We start from the raw sequence: 17,838 nt of genomic DNA, 5'->3' as shown, positions 1-17,838 counted from the left end.
TGGTTTCCACTGATGGAAATGTTTCCAAGGTTCTTGCCTGCGTGTTTTTTGTCCCAACTCAGTGTAGCTAATTAATACAAAACATCTGCTCCCTGATGACTTTGATTTCTTTCAAGAGTTTATTTTTTTCATTTGTTTTTGCTTTCTTGGATTATTTTTGACTGTCACTTGTTGGAGTGCCTTGGATTTATACTTTTTGAAGAAATACTTGGCACAACAGGGAAAACAGTTGGAGAATGAATGGCAACAATACCGCAATAAAACCAGCAAAGATTTATGAAGCAGGAAAACTTTGACTCATGATGATGAAGAGTCCTCTGCAGTCAGTGTGTCTTGGTAGTGATGTGAACTCCGGGAGCACAGGAGGGAAGGATGGGGAGGTATGCAGGGTAAGGAGAGACCGGCTCCATTAATGATGATGTCTTTGGCAGCTATACCCCCTGCCTTGGGAAAGAGGAGGAGAGCAGAGGCGTGAAGCTTGGTGGAAAGCCTGTGATGCTATTCAGGAGACCTCCCAATGAGGGCTTGGCGCAAAGCACTGCTATCGCATCTTGTTGTGTACCTTGACCCCCATCCAGCAGAGTGTTTCACCTCATGCTTAATTGGCAGTGTGTGAGTACTCCCATGAGAGGGTTCTCACAACTATTTTAAATGTAGCTGCCTCCCACAAGCTATGAGTGTTGGGTCAGAGCTGGGGCTACCTTGCTGTAGGCTCTGACCCTTCCATGGGTGGCTACGTCCTGTGGAGTGCTGTGCAAAGGGGGCCAGGAGCTGCAGGAGGATGTAGGAGCACTTGATTCACACCTTTTTTTTTCATGTGGGAGTTCAGATTTAGGTTACCTAAAACAATGTACAGATTCCTGTTCGATTCATAACAAGTGTATTAACGCAGAGTTTTGCTTCAGTTGTTTAAAACAAAACATTTTGACTCAAATGTTAATTGCTTAAAAATGTGCTACTTTAGAAATCATGTGGTGTTTTGAAATACTTAGGCAGGCTTTAAGGAAGGTTTCTTTACTCCCGTTTGCTTTGTAATGGAAACTGTAGTTACAGGGTATTGATTTGGTCAAAGAGGATATTCTTTTCCTTCTGCTTTAGGTATATTTCAGTGAAATAAAAAAAAAAGATTCATATGGCTTTACAGCTTCATGGCATAAACTCAATCAGCTTTTGCTATCCTGACCATTCTAGAGCTATTTGTCAGGATAAAGTTTGGTAGAGCATGCCCCATGGTAAGCCTTAGCTTGCAGATGGTGCTGCTGAAGAGCAGGACTACTCCAGTGTATAAGCATTTATGGGGAATCAGCTCAAAGACCATGGCAACCCAGAAGAGTTCGGTCTTCAGTATGCCTGCAGAGACTTTACCCTGGTATGAGCAGTGAAGGTTTTTCTGGAAGATCCTTAGGTGCTGAAATGGCAAGAGGATGTGTGGCTGGTAGGATCAGAAGTGCTCAGTGTTTTAGCCTGTTCTGGGGGGATTTTTGTTTTTTTCAGCTTGGTTTTTTTTCCTCCATTTGAAATTGGAGTAAAGAAAATGAAGCTGTTCCAGCTGATCCTGCTCCAGACCAGAGCCAGAGGAGCCATCTCGTTTCAGTGGAGTGACCAAAAAAATCCACGGGTCAGTGACTTCTATTTCAGGCACTGTACCATCATGACAGACCTGTCCTGCTTTTGCCTGGGCAAGCTAATGCTGCTACATGGCACTGTTTTGGGTGTCTGTGTCAGATGGGGTGCTCCGCTGTGTGGGCAGCAATGTTGAATGCCATCAGCCCTGGCATTTGTTGTGCTTCCTTCCAGCCACAATCCCTGTGTAGCCATAGTGAAGCTGCTAAATGCCGTCTGTGTGAATGTGACAGGGCCATTTGAGTAAAAAGCTATATCCAGTCTCCTTGTCAGAGATTCCTGAGTGAAAACACACTATTAATTCACCAGCTAGAGTTCAGGGCAAAGGTTTAGATCACTTCTGGTTTTATTCTACCTTGATTGCTCACCCGTAGGAACTAGCCTGTCTGAGAACAAGAGTGTATGCAAATTCCCCCGGCTATTATTCTGTATTAAAAAAGGAAAAAAAAAAAAAAAGGCTATGGTATGACTTTAGACTTAATCATCATTTATCCTACCCTGAAGGCATGGAAGTTAATGATGATATAGATCTGTGTGGTTTTTTGTTCCCCTTGACTGAGCATTAGAAATAATTAGGGCTTGTGGGATGGATGCACTGATGGCGGAGATGAGCAGAAAACATTTTTGAATGTATGTATGCGTCTCTTCCAAGTTTGCTGGCAAAGATACAGGTGCTAAGAGTATGCTTATGGCCTCTGAGGTTTCTTGCTCATTCGTTGAGACATAGCTGACTGGTGCTGAGGAGAAAGGAAGTGGGAATAAATGAGTTTTGTTGTTTTGTAGGCTTTTAAAAGTTATGGGCCAAGCATAGTTGCTAGCGATTTCTGGAGAGATGTCTTCAGTGGGGTAAGCTCTCCTGCATCCCAAGACCTGCTCAGTACAGCTCTGGGTTATGCCTGTGGAGTATCTACAGCATTTGGGGCTGGTCTAGGAGGCACAAGCTATACAGGAGCTGGCACTAGACCTCCTGAAGTATGGAAGCCTTAAGAACCATAGTTGGAGGCTTTCCTGACTTATTTCCTTCTGTGACCTGAGTGTTTGGGTTAGTTGGTTATTAGACAGCCATGGCCAAATGCACATTGATGGTCGTCACAGGTTGGATGGGGAGGAACTGGTTCTGCTGCTCTGGAATAGACCTCTGGTCTCTTTCTCTGTCTTGCTGTGGGTCGAACCAGAGATAGTTTCAGGGTTTTTTATTCAGGTGCAAAAAAGCTTCATCGCTCCCCAAGTAGCCACGTGGTGAGTTATGGAAGCATCTGTTTGGGTTGATGGCAGCCCATCTCTGAAGTCTCTGCCAAAATGGTTTCTTCCTTGTTGCAGGTACATACCTTACCTGCTGTTTGCCCACTGTTTCTTTCCCAACCTGGCCAATCTGCAGTTTCTCTGATGAAAGCATTTCAGCAAAAATGATGTTCCTACCGGATGGAAGGTGGTGGGAAGAGAGGTGGTGCTGAGCCCATATGGAATTGTTTAGTGGGACCATGCGCTGGTGGCCTCTCCAGCAGTGCAGGATGGGAAGGCTGCCTGAGAGAGCGTCCTGAAAGCGCTGGTAGCACTGTCACCCTGTGTGGGGAGCTCCTGCAGCTGGGCCACATTGTTGATGTAGACAGTCCCTTGGAGAAGGGATGCTGGGACTCTGGCCTGGTTCGAGGCAGAATTGTTGTGGGCTTGGGACCTGGCGATGATGCAAGTAAAAGACAGATATACTGGGAGTGACTGGGTACGGCGGTGATGGGGAAGATGCAGATAATGTATCTAGGTGGAGCAGTGGTAATTTGTGTTTATACCAGTATTTTGGTGATTCTCAAAGCAAAATGTTTCCATCCTTGCAGGCAATTTAGAATTACTACTGGCTTAAATCTATTGCTCAGAGCAGATCAACACAGTGCAGTATTTGAGAAGACATACTGTGAAAGCAGTCCTGGGCAGAAGCCTACAGGGTAGCTGGAGAGTTTGCTGTGCCTTAGCAGCCCTCTGGAGCCGTCTGAGCTGGTCCGGGAGCCCCTCTGGTCTCCAGAGCAGCCGAGGCACAGGGGGAACTTAAAGTCACTTGTAACTATTGTCTTCCTGGCATGTGAATTTTGGGTTATTGTGCAGCAACTGTCAAAAGGTGTATCCCATCCTCTATTTATTTTGCAGAATTCTACTAAAATAAGAGAGGAATTGAGGCTTTTCTAACTGGAGATTTAGTATTCAGCTCTGCTGGCTGACTCACCAGTAGGAAAATTCCCACTGACTTGAGTTAGAGTTGAATGGGTTGTATTATCTTTTCATATGCAGAAAATTATTTTGAAATTGAAGTTAATAACAGCAATTTAAAAATTGTCATTGATAGAAAGATAATACAATATTTAGTTGTATCATGTTCTTTTTATGATCTGATGTTTGAATAAAAGCACTTTTTCTGCTTTTTCCCTTAATTAGCATGTCATGAAGAAGTTTGTGGCATCAAACACGCTATCTAATTACATTCATTAGTATGATCTCCAGGACAAGTTTTAATTAAGTTGTACAATGTAGATCAATACTTGTTTTGCATCTATTGCAACTTAAGACAGGAATATATTGTTCTGCACAGTTTAATTACAGTGATTGTAATAAAAGGAATTTGGGTAAACCTGCCATTTTGGCAACTGCACTCCCTTCTCTTGCTTTTTAAAATAGTATGCGGTTATAATATGCGACGTGTTGTTTATGTGTGTCCTATTTTAAAGTATATTTTAAGATCGCCCTTTTTATTCCATTAAAAAGAAAATGCAGTGTGGTTCAGGAGCACTTGGGCGCTGGTGTTTGGCTTCAGCTGGAGCAGGAGGCCTTAATGAGCATTTTACCTGCAGACTTCAGGAGGAGGAAGGCTGCCCATCACAGGGTGACATATCTGATGGTAGATGATAGCAGCACTTTTATTTTGCTTAGGCTGTGGGGTGGAAAGCCACCTAATTGTATGTTTACTTACTGTGGATGCAGTTCAGTGTAGACTCTTGAGTACTGCTTCCACCAAATGTCCTGTAGCTCGGTAGCGTTGCCAGCTCCCAACTGTTTTCTGTTTTGGCAGGAGAAAGCAATCTGGGCATGAAAACCCTGAGCTACCAAATGTTTTTGCTCAACATCACAAAAAAATACTTGACCAGGCAGAACATCTATGTGCTGTATGATAGTGTGCAGCATTAATACTTGCATACATTGTGAAAATATCTGGATAGAACAATCTTTTTTAAGATAAGTGATGCCAGAGCTGAGAATTGATTACTTTTGGTTTCTTTCTACCTCAACATTGTATATTTGTGTTTTGGGCGTTTTTGTGTACAAGGGACTACAGTCATCAGTGTTCAATACAGTACAATGATTAAGATCAAACTGACTCAGAGAACTTTGTTTTTTAAACTAAATCGGGTATTTAATCTTCTTTGTTTTTTTTAAAGGAGCATACATTTTAGTATAGTTTACTTTTAGGTTTTCTTACTATGGCTCTGTAAATAGTGTAATCCTGATACCTGAGGTACTCAGTAAGCAGCATCTTTAATTTTGTCTGCAGTGCCCTGCAGTGGGGTGACCTGGGCAGGTGTAAGGAAGGGTCTGTGTGCTTCATAGGTGTTTGCATGGGTATATTTGGCTGTGTGGAGGCAGCAAATCGGCCTGATACGAGTAATAGGGGGTGAGGGTTATGATACTCATATCCTTTATATCTGTGCATGCAACCTCTAGCAATATTGAAGAACTGACATGGTTGACACTAAAGGAATGAGCACAAAGCTGCCTCCACCTGTTTCGAGCCTGTTCTTGGGCTAGATCATGGGCTGGAACATCTGGAAAGTCTTGAAAGTCCAACTGTGAAAACTTCCAGTGGGATTTTTAAAGAGCACGTAGGGTAGAGATCAGGAATTGAAAACCCAGTGAAATCGCTTCCTTTTCAGGAGTGACATGAGTACAAAAAGTGAAGTATTAAGCAGACAAATAAACTGTGAGAAGCGAGTATTGTAATCCAAAGAGAAGGAAATTGTGTGCTTTTAAAGCAGTAGAAAATTCCTCCTGGGTTGAAATTGCTGGATGACAGCTGTTGATTCAGAGACAAGCTTTTAACTTGGAGATTTAAAGCCCTGGGTACAGGAGGTGAAAGCTCAGCACCAGAAGCTGCTGTAATTTTTCTTAGTTGAGTTAAGCGTGCATGGATTTAATGACTTCACGGTTTTTACTCAGTGTTTTGGGTAATATGAGGGGAAAAAATGTTATAAGCTTGGGAATATTTATTTTGCTGTTTAATGTAAATTGTTGATTGCTTATGTGACTTCACCCAGCTACTCCACATTTGTGTGTGTGTGTGGAAAAAAAGATCACTTGGAATCTTACAATGAAATTGTCAAAGACTTGGGGAAAATATGGAAGAGGGAGAAAAGAACAGATCCCTGTTAACAGTAATACTTGCACATAAAATACTTTTAAAATTGAATTCATGATAATCAGGAAACTCTGCATGTTGTTTCTTCTTCTATGTTTGTCTTAAAGGCCTGATTATGCTAAAAACATAAGTCACCTTAGAAGACACAGAGATGTTTGTGAATGTATGTGTATACCTATGTACTGTATGTCTTGCATATACACATAAACACACAGTGTGCATTATGTATTTCTTCCCTCCAAAAGACCGGGTCCTAAGACCACGAAGGATCTAGATCTTACAGAAGTTTAGGGCATTTGCAACTTAAGTTTCAGTGGCAGATCTCAAAGGAATAAAGTAATGCATATATAGAATTGTTTCCAGTGTATGACCTCATTGTTAGAGGAGTTATTGCATTGTTATTCTGCTTTACAAAAATACAACTTCCTTGGCTAATTATAAACAGCCTGTTTACCATAGCCACCCAAACCTTGAAGTATTTTCTGATGTTTGTAATCCATCCATGTTCCTTAACAGCTTTTTCTCTTATTTTCAGTGAATTTACTGGACTCTCGCACAGTAATGGGGGATCTAGGATGGATAGCCTACCCAAAAAATGGGGTAAGTCTTTGTTGTTGTTTGCTTTCTCACAAATTACCCTAACCGTTTCCATTCGGAAAGTAGACTACTGGGTTTAAAAACTCCCTGGAGTGATTTGTCGGCAATGGAGGGAAAAAAAATAAATAAAACAACAAGCTGTGACTGGAAAAATGGAGCGATGTGGCTAGGGAATTGATTTATTTATGCAGTAGAGCCAGCCACAAGCATTAAAAAAAAAAAAAAAGTCATGAGTCAGCCCCCTCATTCCTCTCCTCACCAAAAAAAAAAATCAATGAGGTTATTTAAATTTTTTTTAAATTATAAATTCCGGTTCTTTTCTTGAGCCCTTGAGGTAAGCGTACAACACAACTTTCTGGAAGTTTTCTTCTGAAACACAGCATCTGAGATGCTACTGTTAGCTTTAAATGAACAGGACTGTTCAGAAATACTTTTCAGGCTTATGATAAAATTCTGGGAGCTGATGATACTGGAACAGGAGCTGAGTTTTAAGCACCTTGAAGAGCCTCTGTCCCCTACCATTAACTATACTGAGAATTGAAAGAACCTGGCCTCCTAATTTGATACCTGAAATAAGTGATGGAGTTTAGATGCATTAATAATACCCTCCAGTGTGTGTGCTTGGCTTGACTGCATTTTGCAAGCAGTCATTGCTGAGACTTTAGGTCTTTGGTTTGGCTGGGGCACCCTCAGTGCTGTACTGTAGCAGAGCTTCAGTACCATCTCGAAAAGTTGACTTCTGCAGGGCACTGAGTGTTCCTCTCTGTTCCCAGGAGCTGTGAGCACTGTGTGAGGTGAGAAAGCATCCCACGATAGAAATGCTGCACGACTGAGCTCTCGAACAGAGCAACTCTCAGGAATGTGTTATTTCAGAGTTTGTCACCAGCTGAAACGGGCTGCAGAATTGTCTTGGATTCCAGTTTGATTGTCATAAAAATGGTGGCAATATTTATATAAAATGCAGCCAACCCTGCACATATATATTACACAGTGAATTAAAATCTGGCTTTCCATATATTTGGTGTAGATGAAAGGTTGTAGAAATGGCAGTCTCACTCAGACGAGCGGTATGCTTGCAGACGTGGGTTATGGCAGGGATGTAAAAGCTACACGGGGAGCTGAGTTTATCCTTAACTCAGTTCAACTCAGTTCAAGTTGTGGTCAGAGTTTATAACAATGTTTTTTTTCTTTATTGATTTAAAGACAAAGACTAAACTTGCTGCCCTTGAGTGTGTGGGCATCTGAATAACCAGTGCCAGACATGCTGGCAGAGCAGTGTGTTGGTGCCATGGCACACCGTAAGGATCCCAGTGTCCACTTCTCAATGGAAGATTTCTCCTTTTTGAACACCTCTGGGTACTTTTTCTATGGTATAAAGCACAGTTGCTGTATATTCCAACATCCTTACAGGAATATCAGTAAAGAAATAACTAGGCCTGAAGAGTTGAGAAGATACCTGGGTCTGCATGTGTAGATGAGTAAATGAAAAGCTAAATATACTATGCATAAACCTCAGTTGCATTTAGAGAAACCTTTCTATATTTACAAGCTCAGTTTCCAAACAGCACCTGGAAGTGCACTCGTGAATGCCAAATTAATGGTTACTCCCTCAAAAGGGAGGATTTTTTTCCTTAAATTAACTTCCACAAATAAAAAGTGAATCAGGCAGTTGGTTTTTGAATTTCCATAAATCTCCTCTTAATCTTCTTTGTTTTCATGGGATATCATAAAAATTCATGAGGTTAGCCCAGTTGTCTCTTTCTTGGCCTAATATATTTGCATTATTTTACAAGTACTGAAAAAAGTCTTTCCAGACTTACTTCTCTAACCCCCTTAACTGCTTTGCAATCAGCTATGCTGCAGTCATACTCTGTTTGCTTAATTTTTTTAAAAGATCTACCTTGTATAAATATTTCAAGTATTTGAATTTGGAAAAGGAGGGAGCTTTAATTGAGATCAGAGATATGTAAGCTGTCCTTCTTGAGGTAGTCTCATCCAAGTTACAAGATGAGACCTTGGTCTACTGCTAAACAGTGTGCACCAGCTCATCTAGTGAGTAATGGGTTTTAGGGCAAAGGAGAGGAGCACTTTAGCCAAGGGTTGCCTCTGCAGACCTTTGTCTAGTTAGGTGCTTATTTGGTACAAGTTTTGGTAGCGTCCAGTAGCCTTGCAGGCTGGCTGGCCTTCATTTTCCCTGTGCATGTAGAAGGTAAGAAAAATCCCCATCTTCACAGATTCACAGAACAGTAGGGGTTGGAAGGGACCTCTGGAGATCATCTAGTTCAAGCCCCCTGCCAAAGCAGGTTCACCTAGAGTGGGTTGGACAGGAACGCATCCAGGTGGGTTTTAAATATCTCCGGAGACTCCACAGCCTCTCTGGGCACTGCGTTCCAGTGCTCTGGCACCCTCAAAGTAAATAATGAATCCTGGTAGCGTGGCTTCCCAGCTGCCCCAGGAGGCCTTCCCTGGCTGTGCAGGTTCAGCAGCTTGCAGCAGTAGTGCAGTTGTCTCTTAAACCTGCAGTTATATCTGCTAGAGTGTGAGCAAAGTCCTTGTGAGGTCTGCATGGCCATAGATCTGAGAAAAGGGACCTTCTCCCTGCCAGTGGAGAGTGGTCAGCATGGAAATGCTGCCCCTATCACAGCTCAGGTCAGGAATTGATCCTGTTACTACATGCTGAAGGGGCAACTTGGACTTTGCTTTGTAGCTCATATAAGTTACTTCAACCTGAAGGAGGTTACTGGAATTACCAGAGGCTATATCAGAAAAGTCTGGTCCCTCTTGTGTAGTGGGAATTCTTCCAAGCACACCAATAAAATGAGTCAGGGTTTGGTTTTTTTTTATGAAAGCCTATGCTTGTACAGCAGGTCTGCAAGGCCTGCGAGTCTCTTACCTTCAGACTTCTTCCTGGCATGCTACTTAGGATTACCCAAACTGGGCACATCAGAGATATATGTGTGCATTATATATGGCTTTGGCACCGGCTAGCTCTGACCTACAGAAACTGCCTGCGCTTGCCTGTGCTAAACATACATTTTTATCATATGGAAGCTCACAGAAGTAGGAATGATGGTAAGTGCTGTGAGATAAATAGCTGGGGTCAGGCAGTGTTTGTAGGCTGTATTTTGCCTCCTCTTCTGCCATAATTTGGCAGGAGACTCTGCGTGATGCATTTTGACTCCCTGCAAAGCCATACCAGGAGGAGAAGCTACAAAGAGCCCCCTGTAAACTTATGCTGTTCAGTCTTATTTGGTCTGGCCAAGTAAAAACACAGGCCCTTTTAACAATATCCAGATAATTGCAAAAGCTGCTGATTAAAATAAATGCTTTCTTTTAGCTGTCTTGATTTATTCAGTGATTATATCTGATTTTTGTTTCAGTGGCTGTAATAGCGTTGATTTACTTGTTTCAGACCCTCCCTCCTTTCAGGGTTAATTTTAAAACTTATTTCTTTACAGGTCAGAAGTATTCTTTTTCTGTCCAAATGGGAGCACCGAACACCCGCTTTGCTTTTGTGTAACGGGTCCTCTCCCATCTCCTCCACCTTCCATTGATTTCCCTGACCTTCCTGTAGCATAGAGCAGGAAAGCCTCTGTAGTCCTTGGGGTGCTGGCTGTGTGCTGTGGCTCATTGCACAGCTCCATGTGCTGGGGCTCTTTCTTAGGCTCAGACAGGAAAATAAACATGTATTAAGGAACCTGGTCATGTGGAGGTATTAATAATTCTTTATTCATTGCAAAAAATAAGAGAGCTAGATGATTTGTTGCACGTGAATGGTGAGAGGGAAAGCAATTGCTCCTGCTTTTTTTGGTTAATAAGGCCAAATACCAAAAGATGGGGCCTAAATTTAGCCAGATTGATTCTGCAAGTTGCTTTTCATTTATGTAGGACATTGGTGAGTTTGATTTTTTTTTTATTTCTTTTTTTTTTTTGTGAGCATCATTTTTGGCTCAGTCCTTTGAGGACAGGTACACTAGGGTGCCTCTTTGAAGTTAAAAATAACAGTGATTTAGATTACTCAGCATGGTTTGTGAATAGATTCATGTTGCTCTCTGTCGTTCTTAGTTCAGATAGAGATTTTATACAGGAATTCTGTATTGGAGGCGGTGTTTGCCCTGGGGGATAGAAATAAAATAAAGGGGGAGGGATAGGGGGTAGTGAAAGGAGAAGGAGGATTCTTGGCACCATTGAGCTGTGTCATGTAGCTGTGATTATAATTGGCATTTTCAGGGCAGTACTTTTGGCAGCCTGTGGTTTTTTCCTGCAAATGCTGCTGCTCGGCTGTGACCAGTATAGAAGAGGAATCAGGGGGATATGCTAACATGGCAAGAATGCAGTTCATACTGCAGCAGGGAGCATGATAGAAATAAGTAATACATGAGTAGGTGAAAAAAACATATTAATGACACCTTAAAAACCTGCAATTTGACTGCTTTGTTTATATGTACATGCTTTTGTGCATACACAGGTTAGTGAGAAACATAGTGCACATCTAAGTAAACTGAGTAATCCAAACCAAAGTGGCACTTAAAATTTTCTGTTATATGCAGAATAAAGTAATTTTACAGTAATAATTTGTGAGATGATATTGAGTTCAACAGAGTTGAACTATGTGGGGGGTTTGTTTTTCGCTAAGATTCCTTTAGGTAAAATGCAGTATCTGTATACATGTAAACTTCTGTCCTCTGTGAACCATGAACCACTCCCTGGTTCTTCATGTGCTTACGTGGTCATTTTTGCTCATATCCCATGGGGCCATGATGATGTGTTTTCTTTTGGTTATCCTGCCTGTTTTAGTGTGACAGTGATTCACGCATGCTCATATTGTATAGCATAATTATAACAAAAAAGTTTGGGCTTTGGGTCTCAAAAGACACCAGGAGTTAATAATGCAGTTGTGCAGGACCCTTGTGATAATTGAACTAAACTGTGTTTTAAAGCAGTGCTGAGTTCACATTTCAAACTCTGAAAGCTCCAGAATGAGACTGAAGATGCTGGAGTTAATGGGAGTGGAATTCGGCCAGCTGACTAATGTTCAAATTGGTGGATTTCCATGGTGAGTTGGTGGCCTTGCCAGTGCTTGTAGAGCTGCATTTGTGTCACAGAACTTGAATATATCAATCAAAATCTAAAGGCATCAGCTCTGCAAGGGATATGCGCGTCTTGTGTGGTAAGGCCGATGGAGTTGGGTGTAGCATAGAGTATTGGACTGGCCCGCAACCACCTTGAGAGATGCAGAGAAGAAAGGAATAACTTCTTGTCCAGAATGGTAACGGGTAGGACAAGAAAAACAGGATTTCTTTCAGCTAAGCTGATTCAGGTTAAACGTGATGGAAAGGACTTTCTACTGGTGCATCTTTGGGGCAGATGTGGGGTTTCTTTCACAGGAGGTCTCTGACAGCAGGTCAAAACATCATCTCTGTTACTATGGACAAGTAGAGGTCATCTCTTCTGGAGGAACAAACCAGGTGATGTGTTTTGGTCTTTTCCAGCCCTACAACATAAGCCCTGCTGTCTGAAAGCTTGTCCTGACTGTCTAGGGTGAGATCTGGTTTTGTTCTCTCTGAGCTCTCTCTCTCTTTTTTCTTTTTTTTTTTATCTTGCCTTGCTAAAAACCACATCACCATTACTCATTCAACACACTGTATTTAAGATCTGCTCCTCTGATGCCTGCAACAGATTAGCAGTGGTATGTAGCTGCTTTTAAACCACAGCACCTCATGCTAGACAACAGTTCTCACTGAATAGCCTCAACACTTTATTCATGTCCTTTCTCATATCTTCTTTCCCATCTGAAGTTAAATCTTCTCACTCCATTTGAGAGTGCTTTTAAACATGTTGTCCTGGACTCTGAGCTAGCTGCCCTTTGGTTTGTATGCTGTTGACATGAATCAAGCCTTTATTTGGGAGCAGCGTCTGGTGAGGCATAGGTCTTATTAAAGGAGAGCTAAAATGCCTAGAGTATTCTAAGGTACTCTAAAATAAATTAATACTAGTAAGATTAAGAATAAAGCAAATCTTTATCTTGGCTAGAGCTGTATTACTGGAATAACATATTACTATCCTGGTCTTGAAAATCCACCATAGAAAAAAATGAAGGCTGATCCTTCAGTATATCGTTTTGTAAATAGAGTTGTCAGCATTAGGTTCCTCCGCACAGGCTCGTTGGGCAAACAATAATCTCCTTTCATGCTAAAAAGTCCTTTTTATCTTTAGCGTCTAGGAATTATGTTTGGGGATAAAAGAGCTTTTAAGAGCTTTATCTTCTAAAACCATTGTTTTCTGTGTTACTTCTGTGCCAATTTCAGAAATATTGGTATCCAACAGTTAGAAACCGTACAATTAAAATGTGTATATGTAGTGCTGTCATGGAGAAACTGAAACTGCAGAATAAAGTATTACCATTACAGAATGCATACAGCCCAGGGTTTATAAAACATGCATTAGGATTTTATAGCTTATGTTGATGAATTTTTGTAGTATGTTACTTACTGCTTCATACGCAAAATGTATGTATCAGTGGATCACTTATCACTTAATTGCATAATCCGTTTGTAAGACTTGAAATGTACTGGTCTTGCTCTTGCCCCATTTGACAACATTTATTTTTATTCGGGTTAATGGCTTATTTGGGTGACTAAATTCATATTTAGTATTCTTATAATCGAGGAAAGTTAATTTTCTTTTCATGTTACTCGTTCAGGAAAGCCAGCTCAAAAAAAGTAAAATAAAATGAATGCTAACTTCAGAAAGGAAAACACATGGTAGATTTGTCTAAAAGGAGAAAATTTTAAATGCAAAATTCCTGAAAATAGTGTTAAAATGGAGCTGCTTTTTTGTCTTTATGACCAGTGGTTGCTTTGTGTATTGCACAGTGAATGAAGACAATAAAAATTAGAGGGCTTTTTTGAAGATTGATCACCTAGTTTAAAACCAGTAAGGAGAGCTTTTTGGTTGACGTCTGTTTTACTGCAAAATCCTCATATGTGGCTATTCAAGAAATTGTTCAGCAGCTGAACATCTAGGACTGTTAGAACAAACTTCATCCATTTTTCAAGTTATGAATGGGAAGGGTTGAGGATTTTCAGAGGCTGAAAATGGCAGCATCATGTTCTCTGTGTGCTTGTCCCTGTCACAGGGACAGGGTGTTTTTCGGTTGTTTAACGCTATGTGCGCGTATGAAAGGGCAGGGTGCGACTGGGTTTTTGGCTAGTGAAAAAAATGCAGTATTTTAGTTGGAAGCTCTTTTTGCCTCAAAATACTTTGGTTTTATAGTCTTACTTTATCTTAAGATGTGTTCATTTAGGGGGGGAAAAGCATGCTGAGCTGTATGATTTAGTGTGTTTGACTAAAGCAGGCAGAAATCATGAGGTCTGTTGGTTTTAATATTGAAAATACCATGTCAAAACAGATCAGAGATTAAGTACCAGGACTACATCTGGATACAAACGCATCTGTTCAGGGGTTGTGTGTTAATTCTTCTCCGAAGAAAAGTGGTAGCTCCTTTCACCAGCTTTTAGGCTCTTCCCACTACGATGAAGTGCTGTTGAAGGGAACGTGGGTGACACCTGGCTATCCGTGATCTCTGTGTTACTGCTGTGACATTGTATGCTGCCAAGCCGCCGTGACCGATTGTACACCATGTGCTGAACAGTGGCTTCTGCTTCTCCACCTGGTTAGAGGGTTTAGGGAAAAAAAACCTCACTCAAAACCCCTCAAAAAAATAAAGACCCTGCCATCCTGTGGGGAGTTGTGAGCATTTAGGGGAGAAAGCAATTATTTTTTCCATGTTGTTATGGTTTGAGAAAACCCATAACAATTTATTGTTGTTTAGACTATTATTCTATCACCCAATGACCCCTCCCCATCCGGAAAGGGGAATCGGGGAAAGCAAGGAAACACAAGGGTTGAAATATAAATAGATTTAACAGGATAAGAATAAATAATTAACAATAATAATAAAGAACCACTATTCATCCCTATACCAATATAAGATATACAAGGATGATACTCAGCCAATTCTATCAGCAGGAAGCTGTGCACTCCCAGCCGTGGACAGCAAATGTCGGACACTGCGAGCGCTATGGCTTTGGGAGGAAGGGAAGGGCTCAGGGGTCCAGCACTGGGGCAAGGAGTTCTCTGGACCACCACCATCAAGGGCGAGAGTGACTGCGCAACAAACTTTCTAATTTATATAGAATGTGATGTTCATGGTATGAAATAATCCAGGAAGGATTAATAATCCATGAATAATCCCCCAGGAAGGGTGGGGTGGTGGTGAGGAGTAGAGGTGGCTGATGGCTTTCTAAAAACTGCATCTGCCAGGCCAGGCTGAAACACCCCCAGCACAGCCCTTGATTTGCCTCTTTTTGCTGCTTTCCAAGAAGAGAGGTATTATTAGATACCTCATTCTTGCCAAAATGCTCTGATAAACATTTAACTTGTGTATTCTTCTGTATTTCTCTTTGGTGTTTACTCCATCAAGTGCTAGGCCACTGCTTTCATTATATATATCCCTGATGGTGTGATTCTTCTGGTTTCCTGCTGGAGCCTGGGGATAATTCCTGAAGTTTCTCACTTGAAGCTGAGGGCCACCAAAATAACTTCTGCTTTGTATGATGGCTACTCAGCATTGCTTGTTCCTGGTTCAGGCAACAGCAGAGGACAGCAAAAATGTGCCCTTTGGTCTTCTGTTCAAAAGCCTTGGGGATGTTCAGTTTTGTTTTATTTTGGCTTTATTTTTATTTTTTTTTTTCCAAAAATTGGGAAGATTCACACTTGAGAGCTTTGCCTTGGTTTCAGACTTCCAATCTGTTTGACTGGGCAGCTGCTGGAGCTCCTTACAAAACGTAATTTTAAGCACGGTTGCAAATTGTAGGGCATGCACTGACTGTTTTAGTTGATTGCAATGCAAATGTATAGTAAGCCCGTAAATCGTTGCCAGTGTTGTGATTACAGATCATTACAATAATGCGAGATTATTCAGTTTGTCGCAAATCCTTCTAGACTACACAATTAGTCGTAACCACAAGTATAATCCTGTGAGATAAAGTCACTTCATTACACAATCTCCTTCTGGTTTAGCGTTTGCTTTATTTTGATGCCAGACTGAACGTTCCTGTGTGGTTAACTTCAATGGCAGTATATCTGCTTTTTATGTCGCTGCTAATTCTGGAGTTTATTTTACATCCTTAAAAATATGCATATTGATTAATATAATAGTTGAGCAAAGACCTGATGATTTCAGTTGAAGCGCTGGGAAAATCAACCTAAAAATGATGACGTTTTAGAAAAGAATTGCTAGTTGGCAATCACTATAGATGTCTTGTCAGATACATGGTTTTACGTGTTGGGGTGGGTGATGGAGCAGGTTGGTGCCTCCTTGCTAAAGCAGTGGCTGTAGTCGTTCTGCTGCTGAATTACAGTGAGGCAGAGTACAGCTGCTGCACAGGAATGAAAGGAATAGTTGACTTGGAAACAGATTTCAGACCAAATCAAACCTTTTTGCACAGTTACAGATATCCATGTCCTTTTTTGTGCAGCACTTGTCTTTTCCTGATGTTGGATGTCATGATGTGCAAAGGAAACTGCAGTGGGCTCAGAAGCGATTTGTGCTTGTTGGCCAGAGTCCGGTGACTCAAATGTGTCAGAGTAATTCTGATAAATACCCAGACGGAGATAATCAAAACCCATCAGCATATTTGGTTGTTGTCCTACTTATTAATTTTAATGTTAATTGAATATCTGTGCTGATTACGCAGGCTGTAAGCTCAGCTGCCCAAGCCCTGTATATTCAGTTTCTACACGCTGCTTATTCAGAGTTTGGTATACTTAACTCGGAGGGGTGGTCTGGATGTGGACAGGCTGTACAGATAGGCAGGACCTACTGTGTCCTTTGGAGTCATAGTAACTAAGTCTGGCAGAGCCTGTTTCTCAGAGCTCTGTAAGTGTATTGAACTGGCAAATGTCTTTATCCCCCAGGGGATTTGGTTACGATGCTGCCCGTATAATGTTTGTAAAAGGCTTTTGCTGTGAAGGTGTTGGACAGAAAGCAGAGAATCTTAAGCAGCCCTCGCTTGGTGTCTGCAAAGCTGTTTTGTATGATGCCTCTGGCCCAGGTAAACCTTTTAGACTTCTCTCTTCCCTGCCCCTTCTGAGCACAGCACTACTCCTGGGGTTTTCTGCTTGCAGCGTTAGCTCCTCCAGTGCTAACCTGGGGTGTTTACCCCCAGAACTGCTGTTTGCAGAGGCAGACCTCGCTGAAGCTGGATGCAAAGAAGTCCCTGTGCATCTCTCTAGGTGTTGCAGAAGGTCTTTGTCAGAAGCCAGAATCTGTGTTGAGCTTTTTTGTATGCAAGGGGCTTTTCCCAGATGAATTCCCTGGTGCATCTGTCCCTGCTGGAAGACCACGTAGTGTCCCCCATTGATCAAGGATAAAGCAAGCAACTGAGGCTCAAAATAGGTGCTAGTGCCACAGGTGTCCTGTGTTTTCTTGAACTGGGAATGAGCCTAACATAGATTGTTGCCTTTGAAAAACAGAATGTTCCCTTCCTTTTTTCTAACCTTTGTTTTGTCTGTTCAAAAATAAAGCAAGAAAGAGAGAAAACAGTGAAAAATTTTTTTTCACACACAATGCTGTGACCAAAGCTATTACTTGGCAAATTTCCTTTCTTCTCTGCTCTGCACAGTTTTAAATCTGAGAGATGAACTAGTTTTCTCCCATATTACAGTAAATACTTAAGTAATCAAAATGATATTAAGAAAGAAAGTTGGGCAACTCCCTGCTGTTCAAATATGTTAATTGCAAATCATTGACATTCTAGACATGCTGTTTCTTACTGAGTTGTAGTTTCCTTGCTGGTGGAGTAAAACAAGTGATTGAAGAAAAGCACAATGTTATAGTATTTGCTAGTTCTTGTTACTGAAAAATAAGAGCAGATTTGTGAATGTGTGAGCTGAAGGTAATGGTGGTGTAGCTTCATAGAATTTAAGGCCAGTGGAGCTGTTGACTCTCCTGTGGTATGTACAGTGTAAAAAAACATGTTCAGGGGTCCTTGCAGCAGGTCTGTAACCTTGATTTGACCTACAGTGCCTCTTCTGGAGAGGGATTTCTTCTTTTTGGTCTTCCTCTTATGGCGAGTCCACCATATTCCTTTGTAGCTTGTGCCAACAGCAAGCTGTCCTTGTTGTAAGACAAAACTAATCTTTCTACCTTGAATTGG

At 41.4% G+C, this 17,838-nt stretch overlaps 1 protein-coding gene across 25 annotated transcripts in view; it reads left to right on the top strand.

The window, feature by feature from the left end:
* Positions 1-17,838, top strand: part of EPHA5 (EPH receptor A5) — a 196,842-nt gene that overhangs the window by 9,054 nt on the left and 169,950 nt on the right. For all 25 annotated transcript variants that reach the window (XM_074589293.1, XM_074589291.1, XM_074589292.1 and 22 more), the window contains exon 2: positions 6,555-6,619. In XM_074589293.1, coding sequence (XP_074445394.1) covers positions 6,555-6,619 — 65 coding nt within the window. The remainder of the gene's footprint in view (positions 1-6,554; positions 6,620-17,838) is intronic.

Source organism: Larus michahellis, chromosome 5 (genome assembly GCF_964199755.1).
Source record: "Larus michahellis chromosome 5, bLarMic1.1, whole genome shotgun sequence".
Taxonomy (NCBI): domain Eukaryota; kingdom Metazoa; phylum Chordata; class Aves; order Charadriiformes; family Laridae; genus Larus; species Larus michahellis.
This window is presented reverse-complemented; position numbering and strand designations above follow the sequence as displayed.